This window comes from Salvelinus fontinalis, chromosome 29, assembly GCF_029448725.1.
Source record: "Salvelinus fontinalis isolate EN_2023a chromosome 29, ASM2944872v1, whole genome shotgun sequence".
In the NCBI taxonomy this organism is placed as follows: Eukaryota; Metazoa; Chordata; class Actinopteri; order Salmoniformes; family Salmonidae; genus Salvelinus; species Salvelinus fontinalis.
In genome coordinates this window covers 42,115,982-42,135,106 of record NC_074693.1, presented here as the reverse complement: position 1 = coordinate 42,135,106, position 19,125 = coordinate 42,115,982, and the positions used below count along the sequence as shown (strand labels likewise).

At 42.7% G+C, this 19,125-nt stretch overlaps 1 protein-coding gene across 1 annotated transcript in view; it reads right to left on the bottom strand.

Moving 5' to 3' along the window:
* Positions 1-323: 323 nt before the first annotated feature.
* Positions 324-19,125, bottom strand: part of LOC129827993 (GPI ethanolamine phosphate transferase 2-like) — a 132,650-nt gene continuing 113,848 nt past the window's right edge. Inside the window, exons 13-14 of the mRNA XM_055889377.1 lie at positions 17,719-17,879; positions 324-3,803 (exon numbers count right to left, since the gene is read on the bottom strand). Coding sequence (XP_055745352.1) covers positions 3,581-3,803; positions 17,719-17,879 — 384 coding nt within the window. The 3' untranslated portion in view covers positions 324-3,580. The remainder of the gene's footprint in view (positions 3,804-17,718; positions 17,880-19,125) is intronic.

Sequence of the window (19,125 nt, the reverse complement as noted above, 5' to 3'; positions counted from 1 at the left end):
ACTCATCCCAAACCATCTCAATTGGGTTGAGGTCGTGTGATTGTGAAGGCCAGGTCATCTGATGCAGCACTCCATCACGCTCCTTCTTTGTCAAATAGCCCTTACACAACCTGGAGGTGTGTTGGGTCACTTTCCCGTTAAAAAACAAATGATAGTCCCACTAAGTGCAAACGAGAATGGATGGCGTACCCCTTCTTTATATTAGTTGGACCTAATGACATCTCATCACAAATACACAAAACATACTGTATGTATGTGAAATTGCAATGTTTGAGAGAACATCCTCAAGAGGTTAAAGATTAAATTATAAAATGATGATATAATAAAGTATAAATAATGTATACTTTAATATAGTAAAGTATAATACATTTCATTTTCAACTTGCTCAGTCATCCTGAAGCTCTGGCAACAAGTGTACACTCGTGAGATCTCATTAAGAATGGGATTGAATGAAGAGTGACGAACTGTCAAGGATAATTTCCTCTACATTATGCGCATCATTTATCATTTGACATAGGATCACATAATTGGTCAGTTTATCAAAATGATCTAAAAAACATTTATATTGCATTAAAGTGCATAATTTGTGAAATACATTTGAATCTTACCATTTTCTAAAATATTTGGCTGTTTGCTGGTGACAGTAGGTACTTTCCTGTTTCAATGTCTACATTAACTTTTTATACAATATGATTTAATTCACATGAGATCAGTTTAATGGAAATCTGGATACTGTCAGACCTTATTTGCCTATATAAGTAGTGAAAGATCAAAGAACAAAAAAAATAAATAATAATAAAAAAAATATATATATATATATATATACAGTACCAGTCAAAGGTTTGGACACACCTACTCATAATTCAAGGGTTTTTCTTTATTTTGACTATTTTCTACATTGTAAAATAATAGTGAGGACATATTAGTCAAGTCCATATTATGGCAAGAACAGCTCAAATAAGCAAAGAGAAACGACAGTCAATCATTACTTTAACACATGACGGTCAGTTAATCTCGAAAATGTCAAGAACTTTGAAAGTTTCTTCAAGTGCAGTCGCAAAAACTATCAAGCACTATGATGAAACTGGCTCCCATGAGGACCGCCACAGGAAAGGAAGACCCAGAGTTACCTCTGCTGCAGAGGATAAGTTAATTAGAGTTACCAGCCTCAGAAAATGCAGCCCAAATAAATGCTTCACAGAGTTAAAGTAACAGACATATTTCAACATCAACGGTTCAGAGGAGACTGCGTGAATCAGGCCTTCATGGTCAAAATGCTGCAAAGAAACCACTACTAAAGGACACCAATAATAAGAAGAGACTTGCTTGGGCCAAGAAACACGAGCAATGGACATTAGACTAGTTGAAATCTGTCCTTTGGTCTGTTGAGTCCACATTTGAGACTTTTGGTTCCAACCGCCGAGTCTTTGTGAGACACAGAGTAGGTGAACGGATGATCTCAACATGTGTAGTTCCCACTGTGAAGCATGGAGGAGGAGGTGAGATGGTGTGGGGGGCTTTGCTGGTGACACTGTCAGTGATTTATTTAGAATTCAAGGTACACTTAACCAGCATGGCAACCACAGCATTCTGCAGCGATACGCCATCCCATTTGGTTTGCACTATCATTTGTTTTTCAACAGGACAATGACTCAACACACCTCCAGGCTGTGTAAGGGCTATTTGACCAAGAAGGAGAGTGATGGAGTGCTGCATCAGATGACCTGGCCTCCACAATCACCTGACCTCAACTCAATTGAGGTGGTTTGGGATGAGTTGGACCGCAGAGTGAAGGAAAAGCAGCCAACAAGTGCTCAGCATATGTGGGAACTGCTTGAGGACTCCATTGGAAAAGCATTCCAGGTGAAGCTGGTTGAGATAATGCCAAAAGTGTGCAAAGCTGTCATCAATGCAAAGGGTGGATACTTTGAAGAATCCAAAATATATTTTGATTTGTTTATACACTTTTTTTAGTTATTACATGATTCCATACTATTTCATAGTTTCGTAGAAAATAGTAAAAATTAAGAAAAACCCGTGAATGAGTAAGTGTGTCCAAACTTATGACTGGTACTGCAACAAAATATTTGAACAAAAAACAAAATCAACATTATCCTAAATAACACATGAATAGTTGGAAAATGAAAAGTAATACACAACAATCACATTTCTAAGGTCATATATTTAAAGTTGTGTGATTTGCTGCAATCTCATATGCTTATTTACCAGACTTGCAAACAGCTACAGTAATGTTATTATTGGACATTGAGAGCCCTTTATCAGAATATGGATCTCCGTTCAAGTTCTTTGCAAGTTATCCAAACAGATTGTGTGACTGGAACTAACCGCTTTTTACATTCAGTATTCACAAGATTTCCCTAGGGGATATCTTCATAAATGCAAAAAACCCCACTTTAATTGTATTTAAAGTAAGCAATTTGTAAGTTTATTTCATTATGTAATTGAATTAGTGTGTCAGGGGAAGGTCTCCCAATTGCCGATGATTAGGTTTCACAAGTCTGGCAGAAGTAGGTAAGAAATCAAATTGTCGATTGGCATACATAACCCTTTTTTAACATTAGAAATCAAATGAGCAATACAGAAATATAAGTGAAATATTGCCTCACACACAATATATTTATCAAAAGATAACCACTTTTAGATGGAAAATGTACATCACCTTACCCAACAACAACGAACCTTTATCCCCACACAGCGGCTAAATCTAAATTCTCTTTTCATTAACGGCATTCACCCAGAATCAATTCTCATCTGAGAATTAGTAATAATCCACTGTATTAACAAAGCGTTGACTGAATTTCAATATATTCCCCGAGAGTAAAAAAAAAAATATATATACATATATGCCTGAAAGTAAAGTGGGAGGAAAGTATGGCTTGTTATTAGCTTGGAGCAGATCTATATCATCTACAAAGAGAATCCATTCAACTCAGTTAGTTCATTGAAGAGATGGAAAATACAGACCGGTTGGAAAGCATATCGACAAAGTCCCTGTGCTGATAATGTGGTCACTGTATTGATTAAAGTGCATGGAGGAAATACAGTATAATGCAACTGGCATAAAGCACTACAGAGAAACGGTGGTCAATAGAAGCACTTACTAGTCTACGGAAACAAAACAAACAATAACACATAAAAAATAATGAATACAAATCCAATTTCAATCCAATTTCAAGGGACAGTATACCTTCACGATTGCGCTTTTGACATATTCAAATTAAATTATTAATTCATTTACCTTTCATGTTCAGCTCTGCTCAATAAACACCACAACAGACTTCAGTAGAACCAGCCAACACATCAAAATAATAATCTTACTAAATAAGTTTTGTTTTAGACCATAGAGAAACTATATTGCTTTCCAAAAGGTGAATGCCGCTGTCCTAGAACTCCAGCGCAGGGGACAGTACATTCATACCTACTCCTCCGGGGTGTAGTAGGGCATCCAGAAGTCAACGAGGACAGTATCAGGACCACCCATTATCATAGTATTTAGCCTTTGGCCCTTCTCCTTAACCCATTTTCCTGAAAGCTGAGAGTCCTCGGAGACGTGGGGTCCCTAGGGCCTGCTGGAGCTGCGGCTCTGCTCCATGGTGGTGAAGAAGAGGCAAATTGCGGCGGTGAGCAGTGTGTGCATGGACTCATACAGCAGCTTGGGCGAGAAGACGCTCCAGATGAAGAGGTGGTAGCGCAGAGCCGTGACCAGCACCACGTAGGCTGCCACCGGCACGGAGCGCAGCAGGGCCAAGCAGTAGCAGCCATGGCCGACCGCCACTGAGCTCCTGGAGAGAAGAGGAGAGGTAGAGGGGGATATGGGAGAGGGTGAAGAGATAGAATAAGAGAGAAGGGAGAGAAATAGATTTGAATCTCATTTAGTTGTCAGAACAATGGAAAAACAGACGCCACGACCAGTCAAAACCACAAATGTGCACCTGACAAAAATAAATAAATACTGCATGGGACATCACAGGTTTGGAGGTTCGCATCTCATAGGTCACGTTTTAACACCATGTGTACATTCAACCTCCACATCTAAAGTACTTGATAGAAAACAAACGCTATTGAACTCCTGGACTCATAGACAGAGCCTATTGCAATTCTCTTAGCCTTGAGGCACATGCTTTCATCAGCATTTCTTCCTGAGGACTTGTATCTCGGCCGTCTCAACGCTTATGGTTGCTTTAGCCTACCATCGACTCTAACATGAAGAAGGCCTTGGTACCTCTGAAAAGAATGTGATCTAATTGTCTATTCAGATAGGGCTGGATGGATGCCAGCGCATGTAGGACGTATAGGATATGACCTTCCACGACAGTCTTTCAATTCAAAAGAAAGGCAGATATGGTGGGAGAATTTCTCATTCAAAACAATCGGAAATACAGAGAAGTGTGCACAAGCTGCTCGCACACACCGTCTCTTCACACTCTTTTCAACATTCGTTCTCGTTCACAAAAGCACACGTGCACAATCCTGCACCCACAAGCACGTGTGCGCGCATACACACGCACAAACACAGCATCCAAAAGCTCCTACGTCTGAGTAGAGCCACAGCTCATTCCATATTCAGGCTGGGATACTGCAGCCATGTAAATCGCAAAGCTCTGGGGGAGGAAGTTCAAGCCTGGGAAGTCATCCCTCCCAAACAAATAAAGGCACGCTAAAGTGCTGCACTGAGGCAGTGGGTGGTAGTTGTAGAAAACTCTTACAGTCCCTCTCCTGAACACTATCACTACAACACTTCTACCTAGTCCACTTCCTGTTTGCTGTGGGTGTGTGCCTGTCTTGAGTGTGGTAATAAAGTGTGAATTGTATCCCTGTCTCCTACTGTTACTTTCCGTCCTCTTACTGGGACACCGGGACAGTTGCACCTACTGTATATCTAAACCGGCACCTCTATCGGAGACCACCACATGGTGGCGCTCTTTTTCATTGTCTGGATAGATGCAATTGTCCTGGATTAGACCATTACTGACAGGATGCAGTTCATGCCGTATGCCATGCCTCAGACCAGGCGCACATGCCAGCGTGTACAGAAGGACCGGGGAGTCCAGCAGATCGAGGCCATGGAGAGGCCCCCCCATGCGGATACTGTCCCCCTGCTGCAACATTGTCGCCATCAGGGACTGCAGCTCTTGTCCTCGAGTACCACAGGATCGACCAACTGTGTCCTGTGTACCAGGTATTGCAGCAGCCTCGAATGGCTTGGGTGCCACGGCCACCGGTCCAGTCACCACTCACACGTGTCAAGTGGCAACCGGCCCGCCAGCCAGTTCAGCTGCCACCCGGACACCAGCATGTCCAGTGGTCACAAGAGCCCTAGGAGGTTCTTCAGCCAGTGCTCTCACCAGCTCCTTGGCACGTCAGGCACACGCATTCAACAGGACTCCAGGACGTCCAGACAGCTACGTAGCACCCTGCACTCCAGCAAACCATGCGGTCCCGGCGTGCCAGTCCGGCCAGCAGCTGCCAGAGTTAGAGTCAGGCCTGCCACCCAGACTGATGCCACGACGGGCATCCATTCACACCCAGGCTGGCGCCGGAACCAACCCAGCCTCAACAGCTCCCATAGCCAGTCCTTGAGCCAGCCAAGAAGTTGCCAGAGCCTCAACCAATCCTATCCAATGCGCTTCAGACGCCAAAACCGATGACAGAGGTGGAGCAAGACCTGTGACTGTCAGTGCTTGAGCCTGCCCCACGATGGATACCGAGGCCCAAGTCTTCCACCAGCTGGCTGAACTCCACTCCGCACCCCAGCCGGTACCAACACAAGCAGCACCTGAGCCAGTTGAGCCGTTGTCAGTGCTGCACCCTGCCCTATGACCAGCAGAGTTCAAAGAAGCAAAGACGATACCAGAGCTGCAACCCGACCAGCAGCTGCCAGTGATCCAACCTTATCAACCTGCAGGACCAGATTCGCAGCCACTGGTGCCCAAGCCACCACCTCAACAGACACTCCTGCTAGTGTCTCTCCTGGACCAGACATGACCAGACTCAACTCCAGTGCTGGTCGCTACACTACCCTCTGCTCTTGCAGACCTGCTTGGCCTGGATCTAACATACAAGCCGACTCCACAGTCAGAGTCCCAGTCGGCGTCCAATCCTTCACCATCTCTCCTGTACCTGCCAGCATCAGACCAGACCCCAGTTCTGGTCCCGATGTTCAGTGCCGTCCCGGAGAACAAGTCCAGCATCAACCTGGGCCCATTACCAGACCGAGCACCAGCCCTGGGTCCGATATCTGGCCCTGTCCTGGATCTGTCGGCCGACTCAGCTCCAGTCATATATGTCTGCCATCCACTCCTGCCTGCTGATGCCTCAGTACCAGATTCAGTGCCAGCCCTGGATGTGGACCGGCCTCGTGCTCTGGACCTGGATAACCAGCACTTTCTCCCTGTCCCTTTCAAGTATGCCTAGCCTGCCTCAGTGGGATGGCCTCCTCCATCAGCCTGGACACCTCCAGCAGCATGGACACGGACCGTCCCAACACCTGCTGGACTACCCGGCCTCATGGACATTATGAGCGCCTTGTCCCTTACTGACCAGGGGGTGAGGGACTGACCGACACCTCTATAGGAGACCATCCCATGGTGGCACCATTTTTCAGTAGTGCAATCAATTTAGGGTTGGTGTTGAATCAAAAGGTGTGTGTGGGATTGTTTGGGTGTGTGTTCGCATAATCAGTGAGAGTCCCTACACAAGCACCCAGGTAGGTGCCAACATAAATGACTGTACTCAGTAACACACACTGAATGTGTCCGTCTCTCTCTCTCACAAACCCTGATCAATGCACATAGAGCACACACAAACACCCTTGCATTTTTTTGGCAGAGTAAAAGTATGAAAGCAAGTCTGGAACTGCATTGGCTGATGTGTAATCTCAAATCTCTTTAGTTCACAAACCACATTGTTTTATATCAACTGACATTCACATTTGTAGCATCTACTCTGACAATGACAATGCTAGATGAACAGTTAATCAATGTGTTTAGAACCCAAACATTATCAAGTACTAAATACATTTTAAACTGTGTGTCATCTGCATAGGTGTGGAAGTCGACACAATGCTCAGAAATAATTTTGCTTAGTGGGAGCCATGTATAAGGAAAGAAGTGGAGCAAGAATCAGTCCCTGCGGGACATCAGTAAAATGTTGTCTCCGACACTAACAGCTTAACTACATCAGGAAGGTTGTTTGTATATACAGTACCGGTCAAAAGTTTGGACACAGCTACTCACTCAAGGTTTTTCTTTATTTTTACTATTTTCTAAATTGTAGAATAATAGTGAACACATCAAAAGTATGAAATAACACATATGGAATCATGTAGTACCCAAAAAAGCTTTAAATAAATCAAAATATATTTTATATTTGACATTATTCAAATTAGCCACCATTTGCCTTGATGACAGCTTTGCACACTCTGTGCATTCTCTCAACCAGCTTCACCTGGAATACTTTTCCAACGGTCTTGAAGGAGTTTCTACATATGCTGAGCACTTGTTGGCTGCTTTTCCTTCACTCTGCAGTCCAACTCATCCCAAACCATCTCGACTGTGTTGAGGTCAGGTGATTGTGGAGGCCAGGTCATCTGATGCAGCACTCCATCACTCTCCTTCTTGTACAAATAGCCCTTAAACAGCCTGGAGGTGTGTTGGGTCATTCTCCTGTTGAAAAACAAATTATAATCCTGCTAAGCGCAAACCAGATAGGATGGCGTATCGCTGCAGAATGTTGTGGTAGCCATGTCACCAACAAAGCACCCCCACACCATCACACCTCCTCCACCATGCTTCGCGGTGGGAACCACACATGCAAAGATCATCCGTTCATCTACTCTGCGTCTCACAAAGACACGGCGGTTAGAACCAAAAATCTCAGACCAAAAGGACAGATTTCCACCGGTCTAATGTCCATTGCTCGTGTTTCTTGGCCTAAGGAAGTCTCTTATTTTTATTGGTGTCCTTTAGTAGTGGTTTCTTTGCAGAAATTCGACCACGAAGGCCTGATTCACGCAGTCTCTTCTGAACAGTTGATATTGAGATGTGTCTGTTACTTGAACTCTGTGAAACATTTATTTGGGCTGCAATTTCTGAAACTTGTAACTCTACTAAACTTATTCTCTGTAGCAGAGGTAACTCTGGGTCTTCCTTTCCTGTGGCGTCCTCATGAGAGCCAGTTTCATCATAGTGCTTGATGGTTGCTGCGGCTACTTTGAAGAATCTCAAATCTCAAATATATTTTTTATTTGTTTAACACTTTTTTGGTTAATACAAGATTACATATGTGATATTTCATAGTTTTGATGTCTTCACTATTATTCTATAATGTAGAACATTTGAAAAATAAAGAAAAATCCCTTGCAGGAGTAGGTGTGTCTAAACTTTTGACTGGTACTGTCTGTTTTTACTTCTACAGCAGAGGCATATGACAAGTTGCTGTATTATGTGTGTAGCGTACTCTTCAGAGACAAGTGTTTCTTCAAAGGAAATAAACTCTGAGATGAAATATATGCTCCAGGCACACAAGCCTCCAGGCATGTGTTGAGTGCTGCTCATGCTGCCTATGTAGCAGGTAGCATTGACTGAACTGGGAATGTGTGTCCTGAGCTGTGTCTTCTGTCTGCCAAGACTTGTTGGCTGCTTTTCATTTACTCTGCGGTCTGACTCATCCCAAACCATCTCAATTGTGTTGAGGTCGGGGATTGTGGAGGCCAGGTCATCTGATGCAGCACTCCATCACTCTCCTTCTTGATAAAATAGCCCTTACACATTGTTGCGGTGCTCACTGACCCGTGTCTTAAGGCTTCTATGGGTTTCTCTATGTAAGACAGACCCCAAGAACATTTCAACATGTAAATATCATTGGAGGACATGCAGGTAATTAGTCTTTGTCCTGTGCGGGGGTGGGTAAATGAGTTGCGTTTGTACATGAAGCTGCATTGAGGACATTGGCCACATTTGTAATTACCCTCCGGAACCTTGTCCAATAAAGTTTCCCTTTTCTCTGGTGGGTAATCAGATTTAACCACAATGTCTCTCACATTTGGGGATCCTTTAAAGACCATATGTGGGGTATATTTAAAAATGGGTTTCAATTGTGGGTAAGTATCAATAATGTTCATTGTCATTCAGGTTATCAATGGGGTGGCAGGTAGCCTAGTGGTTAGAGCGTTGGGCCAGTAACTGAAAGGTTGCTGGATCAAATCCCCGAGCTGACGAGGTAAAAATCTGTCGTTCTGCTCCTGAGGCAGTTTAACCCACTGTTCCCAAGTAGGCCGTCATTGTAAATAAGACTTTGTTCTTAAAAAATAAAACATCAATGGGAAAAACAGCACTATTTCCTGTCTGGTTACTAATATTGTTCAATAGATGAAAATTGGCAGGTGCATAGGGAGCAACCCCATTACAAAAAAACCTCAGTCAATTTCAAACTGTGGAAAAACTTTTGAAAGTCTATAACTGTATCAAAGTCATTGGCCTGTGATGTTTTGACAAATGATAGTCCCTAAGCTAATTACCATGGCTTGCTCTGTGTATGTGGCGGGGACTTCGGGTGTTGCCATCTTCCTACGTAGTCCTCTCCTGCATTTCTTGCGGGGAAGCAGGGTTGGCGGTGGTCATGATGACGGCCTATTCGATTCCCCAAAAAAGAAGGCGCTCTGGATTGGTCACTGGAGTCGGATGTGAGGGAGTTGGTTGATTGCCACATTAGTGGCCCTCTAGGATTACGGCTGGGCTGGCGTTTACCCTTCCAGCTTGCTCGTGGGGGATTGCCAATTGGCTGTCTCCGGCCATCCCTCCAGAATTATACCTTCTGCTCTGCAGTATCATGCTCAAACCTTTTCTGCTTTTTCCACTTGTCTTTGTCTCCTCCGCAAGTTTATCACAAATGTTTTCCATGTTGGTTAGAATGTTCTCTCTTTTGTCCTTATGCGTGATCTTGCTTTCTAGATCAACATTTAACTGCGTCACTTGATCTCTAGTCGTGCTCAATTGTTCTCTCACTTCTTGTATGGTGAGCAACATTGAATCAAACAAACATTTTTTAAGAATCTCGCACCATCGGTCACAAAAAGAGGGATTGTTCGAACCAAGAACCGGTTCTTTCTATATCTATAATCTATTTATGCCTTTCATTTGATTATCTTAGATAATCACTGAAGGTGACATCATGATAATATTGTTTTGTCTCATGGACCTGTAGATTCTTGAGAGATGTGATAACTGAGTCTCTGCATTGCAATCTGTCGTTGGGACAGTTTCATCAAAAAGCGAGTCCTTCATTATGATCCGGGAATAATCATCCTCTGAGAACTCAAATGACTTGCTTTGGCCCGCCATTTGAGAGTCTGCCATTTCAGCCATAATATCAGAAGACAGGTAGACTTGTGAAAAGGGAGTCTCAAAAATGAGTGCTGTATGGTAGAGAGTTCATGTACAAAAGCTGAAGAACATACGCACTGTGATGGACATTTAATACATGTGCTGTTCTAATAACCAATTTCTGTGTTCATGCAAGTGACTGATTGAACGAATCCTCACTTATCAGTATCTGCAATTTGGCAGTTCGCCCAGACCTTGTTTTGAGAACGAAAAATCTCAGTTTCAAGGTCTCAGCTTAGAGAGAAGAAGCCTTGTTTGTCAAATGTTATGAACCATTATTGGTCGGTCACATGAATGAAACAAAACGGTAATGATGAATTAATCATGCTAAATCATGCAAATATAACTTATCTGTGTATAGCCGTATAGCAGACAGCAGAGCTTCTGACAGACGTTCACTATGGTGCATTAAGTAGGTTGGAACCTCTCCAGTGCACTGACAATAATCAATGACTAATTTAAGATTGACTTTGAGTGTCCCTGTGGTAAGAATTTCTACAACAGCAAATCCAGGTACTTTCCGCAGGTGCTGCACACTGCTTCTCATGCTCCCAGGTGATATTTATTTATAACAAAGTTTCGACCCGTAGGTCTTCATCAGGCATCCATATCCCAGGTGGGGGTGGAAGGTCCTATATGTGACCCGTTTCAGGAAACTAGGCGTATGTCGCGGGTCACTACCTCACAGGAGAGGCGTTTGTACGTAAACTTTATTTTTAAAAATATTTTTCTTTTTTTGGGGGGGGGGGGGGCATTAATGCCTTCTCGAACATGTGAACTTTCACGTGCCTTAATAACAAACTTGTATGCCATCTGTAAATATGAATAAAATATTTAAAGTAGCCTAGTTGGTTAAGCCACAGAAAAAGTGAGAAACCTTCCCGCTACCCATGATTGGCTGAGATAAGGTTGGACTGGACATGCCGAGAGATGAGTTTGGATTGGTCTTCCATATAGCACGCTTGTGTCTATTTGAGCAGGCCAATAGGTAATCCTGTCTAACGCAGCTTTTTTTTGAATGAATCACGTATTAAAACTTAAGACTCCACTATGCAAGTATCCATTTCAATAGAACATCACTGCAACAACTGTTGCAGAGCACTCTCGTCTGTGTACCAGAGCGCAGAATAACTAATGAATTTATGAAAAGCGTAATTAAATTGTTGCTAGGTGCTCCTATATGTTAGTCACCAACGCTCTGGATAACATGAAAACAACCTAACCAGCTCTGCTAGGGCGAGTGAAATGGTCAGAGTTTGGGTGGGGGCTAAAGCTTAAGATGACTTTTATGGCATTGTACACGGTCAATTTGAACCAGAGTGACTTGACACAACAACGGGCCAAGCAACGGAAACGGCACAGGACGTCTTATTTAATGAAAGGGGTTGCAGTCTGCCGTGAAGCACTCATTCATGTATGCGAACGGGTAAGAGTCTAGCTACAGTTTCAGATACTATACGTTTCTAATTTTGTCAGAAAGTTGTTTTCATTGCAAGTTCAAGAATACTGTTAGCTAGCTAGCTGACATTAGATGGCTGGCTCGCTAGCTAACATTACGTTTATGATCTGTGTGTAGTAACGTTATCTCAGAATGCCATTTCACATGGCTAGTTATGGCCTAATGTTTGCTAGCTAACTATGCACCTATTTGGTTAACTTTAGCTAGCTATGACAATCGGTTTGTATTGCTAGTACTCTATGGATTAGGATTAAGATTCAGATTCATTGTTTAGCTAGCATGTCTAAACAAAAGACTCCACTACGCCAGGTGTGTCTGACGGTGATTACGGCTATCTACTGTATAATAATGCCAAAATATTTGTTTCTGGAATTTGTCTTTCAGCATCAGTAGAATACGCCTGATTCTCCTCCACCAGTCATACAAGGAGACTGGTCTAACGTCTCCCATCAAAAAGAGAGCTGGCCCAAGCAAGCACAGCTTACACTGAAGTATGAGGACTTGCAGCGAGTGGTGAACGTCATCAACAACTACACAGAGGATAATGCAATAGTGTTATAAGGACGACACCCAGGACACAAACACTTTGGTGGAAAGCTGCTGCCATCCCATGTGACAAAAGCAGCAGTGTGGCGTCTCTACAAGGAATTGAACACTTGGTATGTAAAGCACAAACAACACGTTTTCATTATATAACTGACCAACATGACTGGCATTACTTTTATTGATCTCACATTATTTCTGTATTTTCCAGAGGTACGTGTAGTCGGGCTGTGTGATCATTTTAACTTCCACTTTCCAAGATGAGGTAGTGCTGCTGCTCTGCACATTTGTAGGTAAGTAATGATGCATTACAAAATTATATCACGTTTTACATTACATTTTCTTTTCATTAACTTATCCTAATGTTCTTTTGTTGTTTGCAGGTGCACTATCCTTCTGACCCTATGCAGCCAGGTCCCATCTACTTTTTAACTCCTCGCAAGTGTGGCTTGTTTGGTGTCTGCTGTGAAGGAATACCACAACAAGTCAACTACTTGATTGATGAAGGCATGTCGTCCAGCAAAGGCAGCAGCTCAGTCATCAACTACATGCACCATTTCTTTACCAACTACAGAGTTGTGGAAACACGTGTGGACCTGAATTGTGATAGCTGCAGTGGCCAAAACAACAATTTGGTGCTCTGGTATTGTGCCTGGCGGACCATGCACAAGCTCCACCACAGTCTGGACCTTCACTTCCTGATCACAGGCCACACCAAGTTTGCCCCCGACTGGTGCTTCGTCCTCATCAAGCAGCACTTCAGAAAGACCAGAGTGAACACTGTGTCTGAGATGTATTGGTGTTGTGAAAGACAGCACTGTGACAGGGGTCAACATCCCACAGCTGGTTGGACTGGAGGATGGTACGGTGCTGGTGGAAAGCTATGGCTGGCAACAACACCTGACTCCCTACTTCAGGCCGCTGCCACAGTTCAAGCAGTACCAGCACTTCAGGTGAATATCCTTTTCAGTGCATTGTATGAGGTTATTCTTCTTATCTAAACTTGGGAGGTGAATTGATGTTGTGCAAGGTTGTAATGTCTTAATTCTTTTTGTTATTTCCTGTTTTACAGCTTCGATGCTCTGGAGCCTGGTGTTGTTGTCGCCGAGGAGCGTTCTCAGTCGGGACCAGGTTTCAGCTGCTGCGCAACACTGATCCTTCCTCCCATAGATGGTCTGCCTGTACAAGCACCACCTGGACTGGACACAGCTAGACAAATGTATATTTTTGAGAAGATCAGGGAATTTTGCGACGAAGAGGCTATGGACATCACATGCCCCGCATGGACAGAAACAGGCTCTCCGAATGTAGATTCCCTTCTTCATGCGTGGTTCGGACGGAGCAGTCATCAGCACTATCTGAAGTACCTCTATTCACATGACTCTCTCCTAACACACACGCCATACGTTGCTGCTATATTATTTATTTATCCTGCTGCTCAGCCACTTTACCTCTGATTGTATGCATACAACCACCTCATCTGTCACTATCGTTATTGATATTGTTCGTGTACATACTGTATATTTTCTTTATATTGACACTATCTATTTCGGATATAACTACTATACAAGTAACCATTTGGCTGTACCGTTTACACCTTCTGTAGAGACCCATCCACTTGGCAAGATGTGGCTGGTTTTAGCATTTCTTTCACATGACCCATCAATTTAGACAAGTGTGTCTGGGTAAGTGTCATCTAATATTTATAAAATATTTTTACCTGGACACGTTCTGTTTACCTGGAATTTTTCTTATTGTAGACTACTACACTTTTAGTCTTAATCTTTACTACACTACTCACTGTTTAGCACATGACCTCATATGTGAATCCTTAAAGAGATGGGTGGGGCTAGCTTAAGAGGGTGTGAACAATGCTGAATGGGTGTAGACAAAGGAGAGCTCTTCACTAGATACCAAAATATTCAAAGGCCATTTTCTCAAAAGTGAGTTTTACAAGTTTGTCAACTTTCAAACCAGAATTACTTCCCCATTGTTCCTCAAATGCGGCAGGTAGCCTAGTGGTTAGAGCGTTGGGCCAGTAACCGAAAGGTTGCTAAACCGAATCCCCTGTTTTTAGGCCGTCATTGTAAATAAGAACTTGTTCTTAACTGACTTGCCTAGTTAAGAAAAGGTCAAATAAAAAAATGCAGTGTATGATATACCATTTTGTAGCTCTGAGTCTCTACTTCTATCCAATGTAAAACACACAATTTCAAATGTTGCTACATAAGACCGATTTGAGCCGGCCGGTCACATATATAGGGGCAGTACTCAGTGACATCACTTCCTGAAATGCAGAACAGGCCACATTACTCAGACATGTAATTAATCAAGGGATTCAGATTTTTCCACCTAATTTTATGCCTGACATCTACATGTTTTAACAGAATACACAGGTGTCATGAAGAACACTATGCATGATTACATAACAGAACTACATAACCAGTAGAAATACATTTGTCTTCTCTTTGCTGTGGTGGTCACATCTCTCATCTCTATACATCCCCATTCCTATGCAGCAGGAGACACCTGCCTGGCATCTGGCAAACTAGGTGTCTGTTAACACTAGAAATGAACGGCCTTTCAGCCTATAAGTACCCGCAATAAACAATACAATAAGTACCCGCAATAAACGTACAATAAAAACACTACAGTGTAATCCATTTCATCGAGTTCAATTGTAGATTCAACCAGTGACGACATTCATTCAGTGAGGAGAGAGACGCATGGGTACCAATGCCCTTTGGCACATTTGTCTTATTTAAAAAAACAGAAATATTTAGGGAAAGTCAGGGAAGGAGGAGGGCATTGCAATTTTTTGACGCATTTTTTTTTTTTTTTTTTTACAGAATCAGATGTCGGTGGCTGTTGGCCTAAGACAGTTCTAGTGTTAATGTCATGTCCTAGGCAAAGGTTTCTACCTGAAGCTATCTGAAGAGGTAGTAATTGAAGGGCATCCCCTCTTTGGAAATGAGATCAGGCATTAGTAATGCGCTTCCAAGCCTGTCCCATACCCCCCTCTCACTTTACTTCCTGTCCTCCTCTTGGGCTGGCTTTAGTATTCATCTGGTGCGCTATCTCGTTCCTGACCCTATCCTCCAGGGAGCAGGATTAAAGAGGGATGACTGCTTGTAAAGGAGTGTGGGATACAGGATGTGCGTTAAGGGATACCACCTCTAGATCTCTGGAGCTAAAGAAGTTGAAGTTACTAATCTTTAGAGAATTGACCCCTTTTGACACTCAGAATCACAGCCCTGGCAATGTGTTTGCACTATCTATTTTCCAATTGGGTGCAGTCTGCACAGATTTGACAAGGACATACAGTGCCTTTAGAAAGTATTCACACCCCTTGACTTTTTCCACATTTTGGTGTGCTACAGCCTGAATTTAAAATTGATTAAATATAGCTTTTTCTTTATCACTGGCCTACACACAATACCCCATAATGTCAAAGTGGAATTGTGTTTTCCATTTAAAAAAAATACTAATTAATAAAACATTTAAAGTTGAAATGTGTTGTGTCAATCAGTATTCATCCCCTTTGTTATGGAAAGCCTAAATAAGTTCAGGAGTAAAATTTTGCTGAACTTAGTGGTGGCTACATCATGTTATGGGTATGCTTGTAATTGTTAAAGGACTGGGGAGTTTTTCCAGGAGAATAAAAAAAAATGGAATGGATCTAAGCACAGACAAAATTCAGTCTGAATTCCCTTTTCAGCAGGACAATAACCTAGACAATAACCTAGAACAAAAGGTCAACTCTACACTGGAGTTGCTTACCAAGAAGACAGTGAATGTTTGAGAGGCCAAGTTAAAGTTTTGACTTAAATCTACTTGAAAATCTATGGCAAGACCTGAAAATGGTTGTCTAGCAATGATTTGACAACCAATTTGACAGAGCTTGAAGAATCTTGAAAAGAATAAATGGGCAAATGGTGTGTGAAAGCTCTTAGAGACTTAACCAGAAAGACTCACAGCTGTAATCGCTGCCAAAGGTGCTTCTACAAAGTATTGACTCAGGGGTGTGAATACTTATGTAAATGAGATATTTCTCGATTTCACTTTCAATAAATTTGCAAAGATTTCTAAAAACCTGTTTTCACTTTGTCATTATGGGGTGTTGTGTGTAGATGGGTGAGAAGAAAATCAAATAAATCCATGTTGAATTCAGGCTGTCGCACAACAAAATAAGTCAAGGGGTATGAATACTTCCTGAAGGCACTGTATGTGTGTGTGCGTAAATCGTCTTTCCCCTCACCAAGAGGAGGGCTCCTGAAGGGAGGATCGACTCAGCAGCCATCGTTTTCATCAATTATTGAAAGGCTGGCGTGAGTTGAGAGGAGGAGGCCCCCACGTTGGACTGGGCTTTACACACTGCTTTGATTGCAGTATGAAGATAGTTATCACTCAGCCTAATTGGAATTAGATGCCAGTAACAAAGAGGCTTACAGGAGCTTAATGATAAAAGGCCCCTTTAAAGAAAAAGAAAAACATCCACCCACAAACAGCTCTCTGATTTCATCTGCGTCCCCCATCCCTTCTTTCCATTCCATAACTTTGCTAACAGCGCTCTTTAACACACAATCTGTGATGCATAGTCTAACGTATCTACATTCAAGACGTGGGGTAGCACACTTTGCTCATTTATTAATATTCTGTTATGCTCTTTGAATTGTGCTCTAGGTGACTAACCTGTTGTATGAATTGAGGAGAAAATCAATTAGAGGCGCAAGCATTACAACGATGTACAAAATGTTCGAAACAATCTCTTGCATCTTTTACATATAACATCCAGGGGTAGCTTGCTGCACTGCTGTTTTAATTCCATAATAAATTGGCGCGTGGCCAAGGCGTCGACGTCTTCACCATCGTCATCGCATTATGATCCTGTCCCAATAATTACACACTGCAGTTTCATGCTAGATGGGAGGAATATACAGACTCCTTTGTCTCTGTTGAAATGTTTGGGTTTCTTCCCCCTATTGGCTTTATGTATTACGGTGTGGACGTGCTCAATTCAATTTCTGTGAATTAATTGAAAGTCCATAACTGGACTGTTTCGCCAGCCTCTTGTTTTAGGCAGAATCAATGTTGTGAGTATATGGGCATCCTGAATAATCAATTTCAAGGCTTTTCATTTTATACTGGAATAATAATTCATTCACTCATTTGAAAAAATCTTGCCAAATCTTCTACTTCTTCTATGGTTAGCTGGTTCCTGGGCTGTTGTGAATCAGTGTAAGTTAGAATGAATTAACTTCTGAATGAATCTTCACTAATGACATTCACTGCCGTGAGTGTACCGTAACTGACCTGTTTTCGGAGCTGAGGTAGCAGACGAGGTGGGAAGCCCAGAGCAGGGGCCCGGCATATGTGCTGAGGGCGGTGAGGAAGACTGCCGGGGCTTCTACGTAGCTCTCCAGTCCCACAAAGCCAACCGAGATGTCCACAGTGGCTATGCTGTTGGAGTTCCCCTACAGACAGACAAACAGCCAAACAGCAGACGTACATTTTATTAAGCTTCATTTTCACAACTAACCTTAAATTACTTAGCTAACTTACTAAGTAGACAAAGTAGCTAAGTAACTTAGTTAGACAAAGTAGTTAGACAAAGTACAGAAGTTAGCTAATGTAGCTAGTGTAGCTGACCTTGGGTAAAATTAACATATATATATATATATACAAAGATTGCACAATACACTCAATGTTAACTTTTGAAAGAAGTCAGAAGCTGATATGAATAAAATGTGTCAGTCTCCTGCATGCTCCTCCACTTCCCAGGTAGCTAGCTATTCAAAGCTCGCTGTCTGTCAACTCTCTGGCCTTGTAAGGGTTGCAGTGACTGGGTGAAAACTCCCTTCCCCTCCACCTCATCTCTCCTCCTCCCCACTCTCTTTGGCTCCGTCTCATTCCCCTTTCCATTTCCTGACGAGGGCTCAGGAGTGACACAGATGTGATGGAAGAGCTCTCGGCGACTGCAGCGGGAGCTGAATTAATTCACTACCTGATGAAGGCCACTAGCTCACCTCTCTCTCACCTGGGTGTGTATGTGTGTGTGTGAAAGGACCCGTGTGTGACAGGGCCCGTTCTGTCAAAGAGCATGACAACGCCACCCTCCAACGGACAAACCCAACACCATATTTGAGTGGATCACGTACAGTGCCTTCAGAAAGTAATCACAGACGTTTACTTTTTTGTTATGGCAAGCTTAAATAAGTTCAGGAGTAAATAAGTTGCATGGACTCAGTTTGCAAAATAAATGTATGGTCTTTGAATGACTACCTCATCTCTGTAGCCCGCAGATACAGATAATTGTAAGGTCCCTCAGCCGAGCAGTGCATTTCAAACAAAGATTCAACCAAAAAGTCCAGGGAGGTTTTCCAATGCATCGCAAAGAAGCGCACCTATTAGTAGATGGGTAAAAATGTAAAAAGCAGACATTGAATATCCCTTTGAGCATGGTGAAGTTATTAGTTACACTTTGGATAGTGTATCAATACACCCAGTCACTACAAAGATACAGGCGTCAATCCTAACTCAGTTGCCGGAGAAAAAGGAAACCACTCGGGGATTCCACCATTAGACCAATGGTGATTTTAAAACAGTTACAGTTTAATGGCTGTGATCGGAGAAAACTGAGGCTGGATCAACAACATTGTAGTAAGTCTACAATACTAACCTAAATGACAGACTGAAAAGAAGGAAACCTGTACAGAATAC